The 20,313-nt window shown below is 41.2% G+C and overlaps 2 protein-coding genes across 3 annotated transcripts in view; both read left to right on the top strand.

Annotated features, from left to right (window-relative positions):
- agbl4 (AGBL carboxypeptidase 4) overlaps positions 1-20,313 on the top strand; it is a 335,409-nt gene that overhangs the window by 255,055 nt on the left and 60,041 nt on the right. The gene's annotated exons all lie outside the window — the stretch shown is intronic.
- Positions 130-19,697, top strand: bend5 (BEN domain containing 5). 2 transcript variants are annotated; one of them, XM_042220081.1, is made up of 7 exons: positions 161-317; positions 441-499; positions 1,585-1,715; positions 2,744-3,221; positions 5,037-5,185; positions 8,068-8,281; positions 8,460-19,697. In XM_042220081.1, exons 3-7 carry the CDS (start codon positions 1,626-1,628, stop codon positions 8,654-8,656), a joined length of 1,128 nt encoding a protein of 375 aa, XP_042076015.1. In that variant the 5' UTR covers positions 161-317; positions 441-499; positions 1,585-1,625; the 3' UTR covers positions 8,657-19,697. The 2 variants fall into 2 exon arrangements, with proteins under 2 accessions (XP_005920815.2, XP_042076015.1); XM_005920753.3 differs by having other exon boundaries at positions 130-499; positions 8,460-19,696.

The following is a 20,313-nucleotide window of genomic DNA, read 5'->3' as shown; positions in this document are numbered from 1 at the left end:
GCCTAAATGAATGAGATGACAAATCATAAAAAGTTACAAATATTTTAAATATAAATATTTATTTGAGCAATTTTAAAATTAATAAAAAAATAATTGTTGCTTTTGAATACCTTCGCACCCGAGCACTTTCTAACAGCACAGTTAAAATCATGTCTATTACTTATGCCTTGATGATCTACCCTGGTGATGTGGACCAGGCAAGAGTAGCCGAGCGCAGACAACATCCCCAACCCCCCTATGTGTATATTTTTTTAATACTTTGTGAGGAAAAACTGTCAACCATATCCAAAGTGCAGGACCAAAGAGAAGTAAATAATGTATGCTTTTATTAGATTCTTTGAAGACGATATGTGCTACGCGTTACCCGTTTCAAATGTGGAAGATTTCAGACCTCTGCACAAAACAGATTTTGATAATCAGAAGGTGTATCTGGTTCACAGAACTGAAGAGAATGGCAGCGCAGGCCAGCCGTGCGAAGCACAGATCCTTGCCCTTGCAGGTAAGTTGTCCTCCTAACGCAGGAGATTTTGTCTTTTTTAACGCTTCTTTTCGCCGTCTGACCAAGTAACGCTGATGTGCGCGAAACTCAGGAATGTGTCAAACCAAGTGTTTTCTTTTTCCTTTTTTTGACCCGATCTGTCAGGACGTGATCAGCTGGAATCTGACACCGATAGCAACAACAACGTCCTCGGCTGTGGCTAGCTAGATATGCTAGTTAGATATGCTAAGATAAGTTTGGTATGTAGTCATACCTTGTTGTCGGTGTTTTATATGTTCTTTACACTTACTGCGCCGTGTCTCTTAAGTTACCCCTCTTGTTTGGGTTGGGTAGTATTGGTTGTGTCGCTAAATACGTGGCATGTAACGTTAGCGACTCACAACGGTTGTTTACAACATGAAGCTAACGCTTGCTAGCTTGCTTGGTTTGTATTCGTTCCGTGTTAGCATGCTACTGCCGACGTACAGACGCAAGGCTGTCACCGTATTATAAACATATTTGACAGCCGGTGACTGATCTGTCATTATTTTTGAGGCTCTCAAATGTAGTTGAGATGCCAATCCGGCGGCTTTGGTGGGCTGCAGTCTGCATGTTAGCTTTCTTATCGGCAGATTCGTGCCACAGAGGGGTTGCGGTGCTGCAGTCGTTGCAGACTACATACAGCAACCTGTCAGTAACATGTCAGCATCGCAGCCGTTTCATGTAGGTTTATCGTGCAAATGTGATGAAGTGTGCAGGTGAAATGCTTTTGCTCGTGTTTATTTGGAGTTGTAGAAATGTTTGTTCACGGTCGTTTTCTATGCACGATCTTTAGCTACATCACTAATCCCCGAGTCTGATCTGTCTGAGCTGGGAGATCTGTACAATGTCGCCAGCCCAGGACCATTTGTACCGCAGTCCTCTGACATGCTTACATTCCTACCTCATTTAATGCTAAAGTCGCCTTGATGAGGCAGAATGGAGAGGCTAACCAATACAGATGAGAGCACTTCCGTAGATACTTTGAAAAGCATACTTTGAAAATTCATGCAACTTTTTAGGGACTTTTACGAGTTTATTCTTGCTTCTATTTCCGGGGCTCACAGATACAGTAGAAGAATTTGAAGACAGTATAACACAAAAGAAGATGAAAATTCCCAAGATGTCCACGAAGAATTCAGGAAACTCCATCGAGAACAATTTTGGAGAGGAAAGAATGCCACTCAGGCATAAAAAGGTAGGAAGATCAGAGGTACACTGTGGTTGTTGGGCATTGCAGCAAACATATGTGTCTGCTGCAATGCACACATATTGCATCATTTATACCGTCAATCATGTATAAATGATCTAAATCAAAAGGTGTTTAGACTTGTTTATGTTAGTAGTATCATGATAGTCTATCACACTGGGTCCGTGACATGCATTTGAGGGTACTTTACATTAAAACTAATTGCATTAAATGTCATCTTTCAAATAGAAAAATTACTCAAGCTTTGCCTTTTACTGTGTCAGAGAAAACCCAAAAAAGTTAAGTAGTGGAAAAAGGCCACATCAACACTCCAAGTATGGGAGCATGTATAACTTCACATGTAAATTTTTTGCAGCGATGCTCTGATATCTAAATATATCTATCAATGATACGTCACATTTTCATAAACTTGGCTGACACCCCAAATCCCCCACACTATTTTTACCATATGCTGGATTAACACAAATTCAGCACTCTGGACAGCTGCCCTTTCACAGACAAATCCTCTGAGCGGCTCATCAAAGAACTCTGTGACTCCTGTCCTCCCATTTCCTATTGAGATTCGCATGTCAAAACAAACAGTTTGAAGTCTGCCTGTCGTGTCATTTCAGACAGATTTGTGGTTTTACGTAATATTTTTCTTCTGTTTTGAGTGGCGTCAGTCATATATTTAGTCAGAGTCACAGCAAAGAATTTTACACAATACTATCTTGATGCATGCTCAATCGTCTGGGTAAGAAAATCCCAGAAAATAAATTATGTTCTTCTGGATGCAGCGTTTTCAAAGTTGAGACTGAAGAAGTTGATTGGATGATTGATGAAGTGTGTCTCCTAATGGCAACACTATGTCCGGATGAACAGAATCGACTTTGTGGGAATACTTGTACATATGAATAAATATTTTAACAGGCCTAACACCAGAGTTCTCAAAGTCCATGACATATTTTTTTAAATATAGGTCAGATTTTATTTTGCCAACCTATTTCGTCTCTAAATTGAGTTCTTACTCTCCTCAGGCCCTGTCACAGGACCATGGACGCCCCCTTTCTAACTCATCCAAAAGCCTAGCGGCGGTAGTGGCTCGCCTAGAGAGAAATGCAGCCAGCTCTTGTATGGAGGGCGAGGAGGACCTGGATGAGGACCGGCTGGCTGAGGTGGGAGAGGATGCAGATGACGAAGATGATGATATGGAGGCAGAGCATCAGCGACATCATCACCAGCAGCAACAGCAGCATTTGGCGGTGGACACGGATTGTGTGCCTGAGGTGGCTGCCGCTGTTGTTCCCAGAGTTCTGTACGAGGAGCTGGTTCACAGCTATAGGCAGCAGGAGGAGGAGATGAGGAGGCTACAGCAGGAGTTGGAGAGAACCCGCAGACAGTTGGTGCAGCAAGCCAAGAAGCTCAAGGAATATGGCAGCTTGCTGACAGAAGTCAAAGAACTGAGGGACTTCAACAGGAGACTGCAAGACGTACTTCTCATGAGACTGGGCAGCGGTGAGAGACCAGTAGCACCCACACACAAGCCAACAAACCAGTTACCAGTACCACAAAGTTGATTAGTGAACTTTAACCTCGTCAGTTGTTAAAGAAAACGTTTATATTTAAAATGAATACATATATAGTAAGGAAACTGACAAGTGAAGTGTTTCTTATACAGAAACATCTGAACAGCAATAAAGCCACAATTTCAGTGGAAGGAGTTTAGCAGCAAGCGTGAGGATAGATATTAAGTTTAGTGTTCACTTTATGTCCACACAGCACAGTAATTTTACCATCTCTCTCCTGACAAGGTCTGGATGACAAATGCCGACAATAATTTTTTTTTGCAATTATGTGCAAAAAAACAAAAAAAGTGTAAAGATGAATGTCTGTGAAGGTTCTCAGGTTCTCTCATCCGGGAAGCTTCTTCAGTTCAGAACTAAAGAAGCTTCTTGGATGGTGATGATGATGATGGCTGAGTGTCAGTCAGTTAATCTGCTTAAGAACTGATTCTTTTATAAAACGAGAGTCCTACCTACTTTATAGGTGTCTTTAAGTTTGATTTTGGTTACTGTATATGGGTGCCATAAATGTGCACATTCTATTATTGTCGCTGTTGCTGCTAGATAAGCCCTTACAATATTAGAGAAAGAACCAGACGATCCTCTTTGAGCAAGAAATTGGTGAGGGCGGGAAGGAAGAACACCCTTTTAACTGGAAGAGAGCTCTGGTTCAGGGAGGGGCAGCTGTCTATTGCGAACAACTGGATGTGAGGAAAGAGGAAAAGAGAGACGAGGACAAAGCACCGGTGGGAAAACTACGTTTTGATTTCACACAAGGCTTGAACCCCAGTCTGTTGGGTGAGGCTCATGTGACCCATTCATCCAACAGTACCTTGTCCCTCTTTTGCTTCTCCCACCACCCACTAAGTATTTATTATGTCTTTCTCTCACAGTACAAAAGTTCTAAAGTCCAAACAAAGTGATGGTCCTGGACTAATGTTATTTTGATTTAGGAATATTAGACACACAATTATATCAGATAAGCCTAAAGAAAAGCACTAAGCTTACATTTAAATCAGATACAGTTTGTATAACCCAGTGTCCCATACAGATTGATCATAATTACCATAACAGGACTGGTTTCTGCCAGAATCAGGATAAGATAAAAACTGAAGAAACCTTTGGGGAATGATGTATACATGTGGAGAGAGATTATAATCCAAAGGGATTTTAACAGGTCTATTGCTGAAGTGGTAAATCCAGTACTGGAAGTTGAATAAAATGCACTTTGGTTGTGTGATTAAAAGTGGTGTCATTGCAGTGCACAGTGCTGTACATACTCGAGCTCTGCCAGATGCTGGTCTTAACCTCAGACCCCCTGCAGATCTGAACAGAGGCGCCCAGCTACTGGCTAGACCATCTAATGGACAGGCTAAAGATTAAAGCACCCTGGGGTGCTGTCAGGCAGTGGATGGAGTGCGCTGACCGATATTAAAACTCATCAGCTACATTGGAGCTTAGCGTGGCCAGCCACCAAGCCAGCTTAGTTACTGGGCTAAAATAACTGCCTGTCACAAGGCACAGGCAAGCCTGTGCCCAAGGCGCATAGCAAGCAAACAAGCAGGTGGGCACTGCTCCAGCGGTGAAGGCAAAAAACCCCTCACTACTGTAAGAATTCAGGTGCTAGTAGCTGTTTACACCTAGCATTTTTTCCCTCGTTTCCACTGTATTTTAGCATGTTTTAGTTTCGCCAAGTTGCGTTAAGTGAAAACAGAGGTTTGTCGTTGCTTTTATCTCCATAATTGTTAACGTCTCCTTTATCTCCTAGAGCCTATGCATGACAATGGCACCCAGACAATCAAGGCTGAAGTGGTTGAACCTATTGTTGAGGCCCAGGAGACGTGCAGAGAAGAAGCCAACACCAGTTCCAGCTACTCACCCTCACCTAGAACAGTATACACCTGCAACGACGGCAAGGTACGTTTCTCCGAGCTAAGAATTGCTGCGTATTTAATTGCATTTCCAGTTTTCCATTTTCGCTCCAACTAGTACACGAAGAAAACTTTTATTATTAATTTGTGTAATTTCTTGTCTGTGCTGTTTCATGGCTGCATAAATCTGTCTTTAAAGCAAAGTGAAAACAAGAGGATCTTGTGCACGAAAATTCAAACTGATGTCATAAAAGTGATTGCAAGGCTGTTAGCATAGTCCAGTTAATTTCATATTTTCTAATGTAGGAAAAAGAATTGTTCTTGAAGTTCACTCAGTAGTCAACAGGCCTGTTTTTTCAATTATGTTTGCACATATTTAAGTGAACTTCTAATTTATAGTGTAGAGTAGAAAGGGCGCTAAAACTCTGACTATGATGGTATCTTAATAACCAATTTTGAGAGCTTCGACTCATTTGGTCCCCTTTCATTTTTCCTTGTGGGTGGCTGTGAACAGTATCCTGATTTTACAGGAAGTGCTGCGTTTCCTCTTAACACCCGTGAATCTGGGAACATGCTGTCATTGTTGATCAGTCCTTTCCCCTAGCTGCCTTACCCTTGCAGGTAAACAAGGTTGAGAAGATTATTATTGTTCCTGCAAGCGCAGCCAGCATCGTCGGTGTTTATTAGCCTGTTAGGGTTCTTTACTGCCCCCACTGCTGTAACTCAACCAGCGTCCTGTCGCTGATGACAGGGGGGGAATTGGTAGTACAAGCTCTGGGGCCTGCAGCCACTTCAAGCGTGAAGAACACTTGCAAATTAGAACTGTCCTACATGAGGGACCCCATATTAATTATTTGCACGAGAGGAATTTAAAGTGACTGACAGGTTAACCCTACTGAGAGTGCGCTGGAAAGGGTGGGGAGGGGTCGTGGAAAAAGAAGAAAAAGAAGAGGCTTTTTCTACCTCGAGGGCAGTAAAAAGCTTGTCTGCTGGCCGGGGGCCTAAAGCACATTAGCTGCACAGGGAAAAGCCTTTTGGATGCTAGCCTAAAGACTTTACGGTGATAAGAGAGTAGGGAAGGGAACGAGAGTCACATATGCAGCCCCTCCGGTACAGTAGCTCACCTAGAAGACCAGGGCAGTCTGCCATGGCTGGCAATCAGCTTGAAGTGTTTGGTCCAGGCTTACGCAATGTACAGTGACTGTGTAAAGAGCCACAGCCTAAGTTTGTAATGAAGGTAATCCGTGCTACAAGAAGATAGTGACCAGAGCTTGTTTACGTATCCTAGAGGGTGAAAGTGACCCTTCTTGGAAAGTTTGATTTAGTCTAAGCGGGAGGTGAAAGCTGAATGTGTCCTGCTATAATTAGCATGTACTCTGTTTGTCTTCACACTACCAGAATTTTACTAGTCTGTACAAAATCGCTGAGATTACACCACAAGACACAAGAAAAAGTAAAGCACCATCAAGCTGCAAACACACACACACACATCTTCTTCATTATATTTTGAAAATATTTTGGGGAAATGATTAAGGAAAAGCTTACGTTTTAAAAGTAAGCAGTCATTTAAAATCAGTGAAAGGTTGAGGAAAGCTGTTCCAAAGTTTTTGGACTACAAACTCAAAACAGCAGTCCCCTCTGGATTTAAAATAAGAGCACAGAACAGTTAGGAGACCCTGATCAGATGATCGCAGAGGCCTACTGCTGTCAGTAGCTCAGATATATATGCAGAAGCTTTGCCACGTCGGACTTTATATCATATTAAATTTAAAAAAGGGGTGATGTGTAAGGGCCTGCTAATTTTTGTAAGCAGCCTAGCTACTGCATTTGGGATCAGTTGAAAACAGGCTGAGGAGGATGTATGTTTGTACTAAAAGTTCCAAATCATTGGATGGCAGTAAAGGTTTGATTTTTCTAATGTTTCTTGGATGGAAGAAACACGAGTAGATGAGCTCTGAGATGTGAGGTTTCAAACGCTGGTAAAAATAATAGCAGGTCTTTAGCAGAGGGTTTGATATTGCCGGCGAGCGGCCCGATGTAATGACTGACCTCCTTAGAGAAGTTTTCAGGGCTGAATACAAGAGCCTGATGTCATGATGTTGCCTAGCAACCACCTACCAACGGTCTAAAATAACTAATTTGTAGCATTTATTCACCTATATCACATTATAAAAGCATTGTGTGATTTTTGACTTCATGACAATAGCTTATCATCATATTATATCCACTGTCCACTAATATTATGCATGATATATTATTACATCATGTTGCTTAGCAATCAACCTACCAGTGGGCTAAAAGGACCCATTTATAGCATTTATGCACCTAAAATACATTAGGGACACCTTTCATTTCACAACAATAATATGTAACTTTTATAATTTTATAATAGTTTTACAAATTTCACAGCTATTGGAAATTTGGGTGAGTTCAATTATACATGCAAGTTTGTTATTTTTACAGAAAAAATATTTTTCTGCCCCAAATCATGAAAGACAGATGTTTCTTTTTTTTAAGTTGTCTTCATGCTTTCCCGTTTGTCTTGTTTTTTCTCTTTTGGTCAAGAGCTATGAACATTTCTGTTCAACCATATCTGACTCAAAATGCAATTGCTGTGTCTTCCAAATTCGACCTGTAAAGAGTCACAGTGTAACTGACGTTTGATCCTCGAAGATCTGGGTTATTCCCACTTTTTTTCCCACAAACAAACAGTTGAATAGATGTGAAGCTGTAATGTTCTTTATCTAAAACACGGATATCTACTTTGTCTTCTGTTGACTAAAAATTAATAAAACTAGTTGAGTGTCACAACAATAAATCCTGACACCGTGCCGGTGACAACATACTGTTTGTTGTATAATGAGCTGTAGATGCAGAAGAAGTAGTTTCCAGTTGTGCTTTTCACAAACCTTTGTTTTACGTCTCTAGGTACACCTTGGTGGTGGGATCTGGGTGGAAGAAGAGAAATGGCACCAGCTGCAGCGGACCCAGGGAGATTCTAAGTTCACAAAGAACCTGGCTGTAATGATCTGGGGCACAGAAACCCTCAAAAACCGCAGTGTCACTGGAGTGGCCACTAAAAAGAAAAAAGATGCCTTGCCTAAACCTCCACTGTCACCCAGCAAGCTGAAGATTGTCAGAGGTAAGACAAACTTTTCCTTTTTCTTTAAAATGTATATTTCAAACGTTTGACAAACCCTTCTTTGGACCAGTTGCAAAAATGTTTTAGTATAGGTAAATTCTTTAGCCTTAAGGCGAGGCCAAAATGAGCGGCTTTTAATTTGATGTGGTCTGATTACTCACACTCGCTCCTTCCCCAGAGTGTCTCTACGACAGAGTGTCTCAAGAGACAGCCGACAGTGCAGAGATAACGCAGAGATTGTCCAAAGTGAACAAATACATTTGTGAAAAGATAATGGACATCAACAAGTCCATCAAGAATGAGGAGCGGCGGGAGTCCAAGCTGCTCATCAGACAGACAGTCAAGATGGAGAACTTCACCTACGATGGCATATAGTGATCAACTGTCACGCCAGCGCCTTCTGCCCCGCGTGGTCTGCAGGATATTGAGGGGACTTGATATGGGTTGTCGGGGGATGCTGTAACCATTTCAGGAGCGGTCGTATTACTTTGGCACATCGGATTGGTTGTTATTTGAAATGTTAAAACAAAGAGGCCCCTTCGCCCGCCCCTCCGTAAAGAACCATCATCACATTTCTGTGAGCCCGCTTTTCTAATTGGCCAACAGACAGCTTTACCCAGTGGTTAGAAACTGAACATGTGAGCTAGCTTGACATAGGCTGGTGTGAGTGTTTTTATAAGCTTTGCAGTGGCATTGGTACAGAGATGCAGATTCTTGAGGTTTGTGCATGTGTGTCAAAAGAGAAATTAGGTGTGATTATTACTTTATTGTTCTGTGTCAGAACATAATTGTTGAGTCCTTGAACTTTTAAAAAGTAAGAGATTATTTCCCTGGGCGAACGAATGATGCTAGTTTGCATTAGAGCTTAGATGCGTGAGAGGTTGACTGTTATGGTGACTACTCAATAACTGCTGGGAGTTGGTGCGGTTGGTACTTACTGCATAGAATGGGACATCAGGGTCTCAAATGCACAAGTCTTAATTAGTAACAGCCATATTTCATTTTGCAGCAGAGATTCTGTTGCTCCTAAAGAGATTAATTATGGGCGTGTGCTCCCACTTAACCGTATAACTTTATTATAAAGACAGCTTACTGAGATTTAATGGGACTCTGTCGAGTCTCTAGAATGCTGTATTTGTTTTTTATGTTTTTTTAATGTTAATCTTTATGAATATTTGCCATCCACGAGGGAGCACAGGAGACGTTTTGATCGGATATCTGTGTGTTACTTTAAGGAAACTTGACTGTTGAGTTGCAGTGGTACAGGCATGTTGAGACCTAGAAAGGCCTTAAATGGATCTGGCAATCACCAGGCACTGATAAGCTCCTGGGTTTTCTAGTATGCTGTGATTGTAAATGTATTGTAAGCTGAAGTCACGACGCTTCATCTGCACTTTGCTGTGAGAATGTACGAGGTGGCCAGGTACTATTTTCTGTGTAGTTCACACCATTAAGTTTGGCTGAGCCGGACCGCTACCCGGATGAAAATCGAGGCACAGCTCTGGTCATCGTCTTGTGGAAGCGGTGTTAGCTACGGGTAAAGCTGTCTGGGATACTATTTTGCTGCTGAAGCTGTCTGGCCCTGCTGAACCCCATAATAACCCCCTCTTGTTTAAGGCACGCCACTGGGGAATTAGAGTAAGGTTGCTCCAGTGACAACTTTCCCTGAGCTATGCCATCAGAACTTTTAAAATTTAGTCTCTTTCTTGTTCTTTCATGTTTTTATTCTCCTCTTCTGTTCTGTGTGTGTGTGTGTATATCTATGTATACACACACACACTTTCTTTTTTCTTTTTGATCCAAAATGGCTTGGGTGGCAATCTGCAGGCTGGAACTAAACGCTGCAGATTGAAATCTCAACTGTGACCTAGCTGTGGCTAACTGTGAATCTACTGCAGAGCTGCTCATCAAGCCTTTCTCCTCCTCACAGTCTAGATTCTCGTTTGTCTGTTGATTTATTTTTCTGTATCATATCGTCCGTCTCGGTTTTTTGTTATTTCAAAAGTTCAGATCAGCCTTTTCTTAAGCTACTTTATTTCAGTGTACATAAGCAACTCTTTATTATTATTATTTTCCACCAAACATTGATATTTCAGTTTGTAGTCTCGTTACAGTTTCAAGCTTCTGGACAAGTTTGGTTTAGCAAATTGATGTTGTAATTCCACGTTACCTATCAATTTCTTGTGTTTCTTTGTACACTTTTTTAAATTTTTTTATATGAATTGTTGGCTTTAAGCTTGACGTTGTAATCGAACTTAGATCAGCTGAGTCTACAAACATATGTTTTAAAAAGAAAAAGAAAAAGTATCCCTCTCTCTTAGCCAAAGCGATCTCTGGAAAATGAGACGAGGCTTTTCTTAACACCCGATTTCAGCCGAGCCCATACGTTATATTTACTATATCTGTTATTTGGCAAACCTCACTTAGGATCTACCTGATGATCACGCCATAGTATGATAAAATTCTGTATTGTTAAACCATTGCGCTCCAACGGTTGAGATGCAGTAGTTAGATCAACACAAATCATTTACATTGAATGCACTTTAAATGGGCAAATTCTTCGATTTTAAAGAAATGTTTTTGTGGTATTTGTCCTTTATTTTTATTTTATTTTTTAATTAAAAAAACAAACAAACATGTCCTCATAGATTAAGGCCTAACAATCATTGTATTATCATGAAGCACCTTAAGACATTTTTTTATGGTTTATTATGGCAAGAATGAGTTTTGGTACATTTTGATTCATTTGTCAGATTTGCCGCTAACATGCTTGATAGACTTTAGGGCTGCCCCACCCCCCACCCCTCCAGGAGTCGGAACATTCTTGGTCGACCTGAAAAGGAAACACTCACTTTACAGGAAGTGTCAGTCACTCATGGAAACTTTTTTTTTCTCTCGCTTTTTTTCACACACAAAATCCAAAGCGTAGGAAGGTGACAGATAAATATTTGTCTGTCAGTCATCAACCTCAAACATTGGTTTTTGTTTCAAATATGCAAGTAGGCGAATGTTGGCCGCTTGGCATGGTCGCCGTCTTTAGACAGTCTGCTTACTGGTGATTGCAGCACAATCAGAATAATTACCTCCTTTGCTGCTGTCTGTAACAGGCAGAACGCTTCGTCCATGAGTTTGTATAATTTTTTTTCTCTGGTATGTAGCATGGTGGTAATGGTGTTACTTACAATGTTCTGTCTCAGCTTTCAAACCACTTTGTCGTGCTTGACAAAACACATTAGAAAATATGTTTTGGATTAATTAGATCACGGTCACAAAAACTGTTCAGCTAGGAAGATCTTTGGTCAGGGGCAGCCCTAATAGATTTAACAGGTTTCTTTAAAAAAAACTGCATTTCAGTAAGTTAAATTATCTCAATAGTTTAATCTGCAACTCCGTCATGGTCTCGAAAAGAAACGGTTTAAAAGAAAAAAACTTAGTTAGAAAATTGATAACTACTACTATCTGCAAAATGTGATTCGCCAGTATAAAAACTGACCAATGAAATGTGCAAGCTGACTGGAATATGCGCTTTAACCTGATGCTGGTAATGTATAAATATGACTCCTATAGAGATAATAGTGTATTTTTTACAAATGAGTGGTAATCGTGAGCCAAAGTATTGAATGCTGAGATCGAGCTAAAGACGGGGTTTAGAATCAGCAGGGTTTGCACAAACAAAACAAATTTTTAAAAAATGGCCCCGGCCACAGTAACCGAGCGTAAAGCGCCACCTTATAACGGCGATGTGTTATTGATATACTGTTTGAGGGGGTTCCCTCGAAATTTCCCTCTGATTTCTCGTTTTGTTTTTCCCTGTACAAAGGTTTATGTGCGCTAGGCTGTGCATTTTAAAAGAAAAGATTTCTGCTGTGCAAAGTACCTTTGCTAAAATTCTAAGACATTGTTGTGTATTGTATTTGTGTTTGTTTCTTTGTTGTTTATGCCAAAATGGGAGGGGTGTGGTTAAAATGATGCTTAAAGAAAGACCATTAATAGAGCTATTACATCATCAAAAATGTTAAGGCCTGTTTCCTGGATGGCCATTAAGCCTAATCCTTTAACTAAAACCACCTTCAAAGGATGAAAGCTGTATGGAAGGACTGTATGTTTTTAACCCAGATTTGGCTTAATCTGTAAAGGCAAGGCCGTTCTTTATCAAATGTACCGAGTCACTTGCAGAAGAGCGGTTTGGGTTTTTAGCAGCATATCAGTAACATACTGTACCGTTTTATTCACAAGCAGAGCCACTAATTTTGGCTTTGCGTCACGACACCAGACCAGTCGGTGCTTTCACCGTTACACTTAAGTAGTGATAGGCAGGAAACGTAACCGTGGCGGCTTTGCGATCGTCTTTTTATGCCACCTTTAGTTCTTTTCTCTCCTGACATTCATGTGGACGATCCTGTCCTCCTCGCTGTTGTTTTGGCTTATGTTGTAAACACCTGTTTAAGCTGCAGAAGGGAAGGAGCTTTGGGTTGCTTTTTGACAGTTTGATTAAGGAAAAAGCGATCTGGTTTTAGCTTCACTGTGCGGAACAAGATAAATGGCTCGGTGGTGCCACTGTTTTCGGAGCTAGGTGTACACGAGACACACGTTTGAGCCACAGATACAGTGTCAGACTTGGTTTAAAATGAGAAAACGGAGAGGAACACATAGTTAGGCCTATATTTTTATTACAGTTATCAGAAAATTTGTATACAATCCACAAACCGGTTCTACTTCATCTAACTTCACCGTCCTACCTCATTGTTACTCTGGTGTTTGTTTGTCAGTGACTGTAAACTATGTGTGTATATTAAAAAAGAAAATCTATAGGAAAAGGTATACCTGGTTACTCTCAACATGTACAGCATATTAAAAACTTGTAAAACACCTCAGTACACAAATATCATTCTTAGGAGGAAATCAGTTTTATTACCTGCTTAAAGATGCTGCTGTAAAGGGGTGTCTGTGTGAGGGGTCGTCTCCGAATATATATCTTCGCTCTTTGCTATGTTGTGCAGTTGATCAGTGGTTGTGTTCTGTCTCTGTATTGCATTCTGAGATTTTTACTGGTTGACGGTGCTACCAGCAAACAGTTCGAAAACTGATCTATCGGACCTCAAATGGTGCTGTTTTTCTATGTTTTTATCGTCATACGGCTATGTTTTATTCAGGTGTGTCAACCGCCACTATCCCCTCAGCTTACTCGAATTCTAAAGCCAAAATATTTCACAAAAATCGATAACCCTGCTTTTACTGTATCAACTATATGCTATCCATCCAAATATTGTAGATAGTGATTATATCCTCAGCTGTGAGTTTCAGAAGTACCTCAGAAGTTGCCGATTTCAAATGGATGCATCTGCTTTTAGCACCTGTTGTCTATCAATTTACATTGTTGCAGTGTATTTTCGGAAATATGCATTTTTACTGATTAGATCAGGTTACACTATAGATAATAGATGATTATTAGCTCACACTCAGATGTCGACGATGTGAAAGTTAGAGGAAGCCACTGTTCACTGGTCGCATGCCACGCAGGAAATCTCAGTCAGACTGGGACGATGGAGTAGAAGAGGTCCTCAGCAAAAAACAAAACCACACGTTAAGTTTGAGTCCATGTTAACCTCAGATTGTGTTCTAGAAGAGGGATGAAATGACAAAATACCCACGTAGAGGAATGTGTCAACTTCTAAAATTTGGACCATGCCAAAAATGCGATCAGGGTATATTCACGAAGACTGTTTTTTGTCGACGTTCCTGTCCTCTCGAATAATTATCTGTGATTCCCCTGTTGCATCGCTTTTTCCCTCACCCTCACTTAAATGTAATTTAAATGTTAAAATTATGCATTTAGTGTAAGAAAGTATTAACGATTGACTTACTGTGAGTAATTATACAAAGTGCATTATATTTTCTTTTACCCTGTACCAATGGAATCTTTTCTGCACCAAAGTGTTTTTCTGTTGTTTTGTTTTTGTTTCTTTTATTGAGAGAAAAGGGTTGTGTCCCTTTTCAGTATGTTTCTATGTTCTTACTGATGGTTATTGTTTTCATTTCCAACCGTGCTGGTGAACATGAAATGTGCTGGTACCTCTCTACTGTGGGAAGAGCGTGTGTTCAGATACACAGCAGTCGTTTTCACGGAAGCACTTAAGCCATTCGTTGGACTGTTTTAATAATAGTTCAATTGTAAGCTTTGCTCTGGTCCAGGGTATTGACCCAGGGAGTTTGTGTGTAATTGAATTCCTATGCAGGTGTTGAGTTACTTACCTGGTACCACATCACTGTCGGGTAGAGGGCCAACTGCGGAGATGGAAAACTGGGCCTCGAGATTGAGTTAAAGGGGACAACGGCGACATGACAAATCCATACAGACCTATTAATGACATTTTCATACTTGTATTAAGTGAGCTATACAGGGCTGCTTGGATATCTACCTGTCTGTATTAGGTATAAACGCATTGCAGTGATCATTAGGGAAAGACAGGGTTATTACTGTATGGAGTATTTCCAGTTGGTATGATAATGTGAAAAGAATTTCAAGACTTTTGGAGTTGACACTCCCTCATTATTATAGCCTCCCAGAGGCAACCCTACATTTTCAGAAAATGTTATAAGTATATGCGATAGAGAGTGTACATGTCTTTGCTAAACCGGCCACACCTCTGCTATGCGAGCAAGTCTTTGACGCTTAGCATCCTGTTCTGTGTTTTCTCTTGCTGCATTCAGGAACACCTGTTTAATGTATAGATAAACAGAAATAAAATTGAGACTTTTATTCTATCAGCACAAACCTTGTGTCTGTGGTTTTTTGGGGGTTTTTTTTTTGTTTGTTTGTTTGTTTGGTTGGCTGGGTTTTTGTTTGTTTTGGGTTTTTTTGCTCATCTTCCTTTGGGGGAAACTGTTAGATAAGACTGAAGAAATGCATCCCAATCCTTGTTACAGCCCTTTCTTCATTTTATATTTATTAATTTTTTTATTTTTTGATGTGAAGAGTTTGTTTTTATGCATGCTAGCAGCATCACTAAACCAGTTTGGTCCATGCACCCACATAAAATCTGGAAAACTGGAAAGCTCCTTGAGAGGCAGGCCACCTAGACCAAACAAGTTCAAGTATCTTGGGGTGTTATACACAAGCGATGGAAAGGTGGAGCGTGAGCTGGTGAATCATCGGCAGCAATGTGGGCATTATACTGGACTGTTGAGATGGTGATGAGCCAAAAAACCAAAGTTTTCAATTTACCCACTGATTTGGTAAATGGCCTGTATTTGTATAGCGCTTATTTATGTTGCATCCCTCACCTATGGTCATGAAATCTGGGTGGTGACTGAAGGAGTCGGCCGAAATGAGTTTCCTCTGAAGGGTGGTTGGGCTCAAACCTCCGGAGGAATCTTGGAGTAGAGCTGCTGCTCCTGCTCATCAAAAGTAGCTAGTTGAGGTGGTTCAGGCATCTGGTTAAGATCCTTCCTGGGGCGACTACCCTTGTAAGTGTTTTGGGTGAGCCAAGAAACTGCTGGAGAGATTATATTTCCAGTCTGGCCTGGAAATGCCTCAGAATCCCTCAGCAGGATCTGGAAAGTTTGGTTGGGGAGAAGAATGTGGTGAATACCCTGTGATCCCACTTCGTAGAAGAGAAATGGGGAGATAGATAGATGTACTACAGGGTTGGTCCACCGTTGAACCTCAGAACTGCCTTACTTTTCGTGGCATGGATTCAGTTAGATGCTGGAGGGATTCCTCAGAAGCTTTGGTCCATATTGACATGATCGCAGCCTGTCTACAGATTGGTTGGCGGCACATCCCTAATACGAGTCTCCCGCTCCACTACATGCCAAAGGTGCTCTATTCGATTGAGATCTGGTGACTGAGGAGGCCATATGAGTACAAGTGTCATATTCACAAAACCAGTTTGAGATGAGCTGAGTTTGTGACATGGTGCTTTATCCTGCTGGAAGCAGATGGGTTCTTCATTTTAGGTTTTTGGGGGGATTTTTTGCATGCAGCTTTCAGAACCTACAGCAAAGAAACTGCAGTGAAATCCCCCTCCTTCTTCTTCTTCTTTCAACTGACCCTTTTAGGGGTCGCTACAATGGATCATCTGCCTCCATCTCTTCCTAGCATACTCCTCTGTCACATCAACCATCTGCATGTCCAATTTAACTACATCCATAAACCTCTGAAATCTTGATGTAGCCACTTTGATGTCACCCATCAATTTTGAGCTTCACAGTTGGAGTTTCAGTGTTGGTATTATGTTTCCAGATAAAAGAAACTCCAATAGAGAAACATGTCAGTCGTAAAGTCACCCCAGTCAAAATTATTGACTGAGCCCAAACCTTTTGGGGTTTTAATGGTGGGAAGTTGGGAATTTTAACATGGAAGTCTGTAGGAATTAACTTTCATTTGCAGCCATCCTCTAGCGACACCTGCAGTTGATGTCACTTCCACATTGGATTCATTTTTCACCTCTGGAAGTTGCCTCTTGGTTACCGTGTTGTTCACTGGCACATTTTCAGAGGTTGGAGGTAAACTAAACTGAATCAAGGTTAAAAATTTCCCATATCTTGAGGTGTAAACTTAGTTTGAGTCTTAAAGGTGTTATTTTTACGCCGCAGCAGCACATAATTGATGTCAAAAGAGTTTCTCCATTTTCAAATTGGGGGCTGTGTGTGCGGAGTGATTCTCATAAAACCTGAATGACCCTTTGCTAATGCAAATTCTTCAGCACACAGAAACCTAACCAACTTTTAATTTAAATGGAAAAAGAGACATTTTTAAATTTAAGTTGGTCATACAATACCAGAGATTTACGTTTGCAACATGTCACCCACGAGTTTAACACAACTAAGACTGAGAGATTTCCAGACAGAGGCGGAGGATGAAAGTGTGATGTGTAGCTTCACAGAGGTGTGTTACCGTTTAAGTTCTTTGTGCCTTTTCACATCTTACCTTACATTAGTTTTCCATCGTCACAGGCTGTGTAATGGACTTCCGTCACCACACAGATCAATCCACTCGCCTGTACGTTTTGCACTTTTATTCTAAGTTTAGTGCATGTGGGATTAACGCACAATGTTTTCAATATCATAAACGACATAACAGGGTGATTCAAGCTGCACTGTGCCACATGACATGCCGATGATTGGCAGCTCTGTCTCTAACACTTGTACAAACCCTATTGCATTAACAGCTGAGATGTATAGACCGAGATAACACAGAAATGGGGTGTTGACACATCAGACTGATTGTAAGATAGCTCTTTTTTTTTGCAAATGAATCTAAAACGAACATTGTCTCTGAATGTCCTCCTTTTTGTATAGTCCACAATAGAAACTGATGGGAAGAGTGCCTCCTTTCTTTATATACAGACTGCACCTCCTTCATTTCTCCCTGTCCCTCTCTCTTGTCTTGCACACTGAAGCATTTCCATACATTATTGCCTCTGTAAGCAAGTGTGTCACGCGCCCAGGCTTTTCCTACAGCCCGAGAGGACTTCTCAATGTCATTATCGCTAAAGCCTGCCACATGTCTATAATGTATTGCTGCCTTTCTTTATTGGCAGCGTGATGATTCAGTAGTGGTGATGATGGATTAGTGCTGGCTGGGTCGAGCTGGGCTGGGCTGAGTCCGTCCAGACTGGGCTGGGCTCTGCAGCCTGGCTCTCTGTCGCATAAACACCATGTACTCCTCACACACTGCAGTATAGAGGGAGACATATTGTATTTATGTCACACACACAGTCTAATGAATATGGTCATTTCGGTGCTTTTATGGAGCTTCTTGGAACATTGTCTGATTCATCGTGTTCACCTTTTGAATTTAATGCAGACATGGTGCACGCAGCAGCTCTGCATAATAGGTGGCAGTAATGCATTCTCTTTATGACATTGTTAGTGTTTTGAATGGGGAAATATAACCGCATTTGCCTCGTGGAAGGGGAAGTTCAGAGTGGGTGCGCCGTGTGCATATGTTACCTCAGAGTAACAAGGTTTGTTTCCACGATCATAAACACGTACACACTGGGTTTAGAGGAAGGACGAATAGTGGCATGTTTTATTGCTGAATATGAAACACAGTCCACAAAGCACATCCACCCAGACTGAACTAGATTTAACGGCACACTGGCCACCAACTAAAAGTCTAAACCCAACGCTCAGGACTTGATTATAGGATTTTGAGTCTCTCCACGCCAGCTTCTTGTTGTTCGCTGTCATGGCGGTTTGGCTTCAGCCACAGCGCGAGAAAATAAATGGACATTAGTCTTAATTTCTTATCGCTTGCAGCAGTATCTGACCATCACCGCTGCTGCTGTAAATCTTTCCCGCGCCGGCAGACAGAAGAAATACATCCCGATCCTTGTTGCAGCTCGTCACAATTACGATGGAAATTTGAGCACACATGCAGCAGTTAACATTTTCAGTATTGTTGATCAGGCCCTATATTAATTTTGTCCATCACCGACTGATGCGATATATTGACTTTAATTCCCTTTGCACTAAACCGAGTTATTTCGCTTATCCTGCAATATTTTCTCCCCAAAGGCAGGGAAGGTTTTTCTCATTATGGGAAACAATTAACTAAGTAACAAAAGAGTTGAGCTTATGCTTTTCTAATCGATTCTCGTTCGTGCTGTTGTTGTGACTGTGGGTGAAGGAGTTATTTGTGTTTTTCATTTAGAGCAGTTTGGTAGTTTTATCTGTGTACCACCTATTTACACCATGCAGAGTATTTATATATATATATAGTCAAGTAAAATATGCAAGAGCCTTCATTGCCATCTCTGCTGCTTTGTTCATTTCAGAAGTTATTGCAGGTGTGACATCAACTTGGTACTTTAGCAATTCTGCCTTTGGTCTTTGCACACATTGATGAAGCACCACCCATACCTTCACCCATCTGGGTGTTCATACATTGTCAGTTAGCTGTACGATAAGATACGCTGGTAGGTCTTGACTGTTAAATTCCTTGCTGCCAGCGATGTTCGGAGGTCCTTATCGTTTTTAAGGAGCTTATTTTGCTGCTTCAATGATAAAAACTGGAAAAGTTTCGAGTCCATCAGCCCCTCCAGTAAGTGGATGCAAAACTCTGCTCTTCTACCCTACACACATTCGTGCACATGCATACATACCTGTGAATGCACACACACACTGGCGCATGCATACTTAAATACGGAGCATCCAAATGGCCTCTATTAATGCAGATGGCTCTCCCAATTAACAAGATTCAAAGCGATGATGAATTTTTCACTCTCTGAACAGTTAAGCTAATTATGGCCCAAATGAAGCAGGTTCCAGTGAATCGCCATGGCAGAGGCTGCCAATGGCAGACAATGTCACTGTCACAGTGCCACTCTGCAGCACCACCCTAATCACTACGGCTGCTTAATATTCATCTCCCACTGCTCTCTCGTCGCCTCCATCCTTCCTGTCTCACCTCTCGTCTCGTGTATCCTCTCTTCATTTCTCCTCCCTCCTCTCATCTCTCCTCCCGCTTTCCTCCACTGCCCTCCTTACACGAGTCCCTACCATAACCCCTCCGCACCCACCCACCGACCCACCCACCACTTTGTGCCTCTCTCACCATAGATGTGTTGTTCATAATGGAAATCAACTAAGTGCGCTAATAGCATTTTAATGATAATTTAATGTAGTAAATAAAACTTGTTACAAGCTAAGCAATTTTGCTGGATTTCAAGGGCAATCAATCTGTGTCCAATACAATCTGCTCACCTCCTTGATGATGGGTGTTGGATGTCAAGAGCATGTTTTCTCTCATGCAAGCTACAGATCAAACTACACTTGTCTCGGCAGCTACAGATGCGCTAAATTCAGCGGAAAAGCACAAAAAGGGAGCCATGTGTGTTAAAACGATCGGTAAAGTTAGTATAACAGCGTGTTCGTATTATTTCATACTTCAAAGGCTTAGGGTTGTGTTAATGTTTTAAAAGTTGTGCTTAAATCAGTGCAGATATTACACATATCCTTTAAACTAGTGGCTCTAAAAACGATCTGATAACTGCTACGAGATAACTTCCACATACAGTATGGAC

This window comes from Haplochromis burtoni, unplaced genomic scaffold, assembly GCF_018398535.1.
Source record: "Haplochromis burtoni strain Fernald_Lab_line unplaced genomic scaffold, NCSU_Asbu1 Contig_42, whole genome shotgun sequence".
In the NCBI taxonomy this organism is placed as follows: domain Eukaryota; kingdom Metazoa; phylum Chordata; class Actinopteri; order Cichliformes; family Cichlidae; genus Haplochromis; species Haplochromis burtoni.
This window is presented reverse-complemented; position numbering and strand designations above follow the sequence as displayed.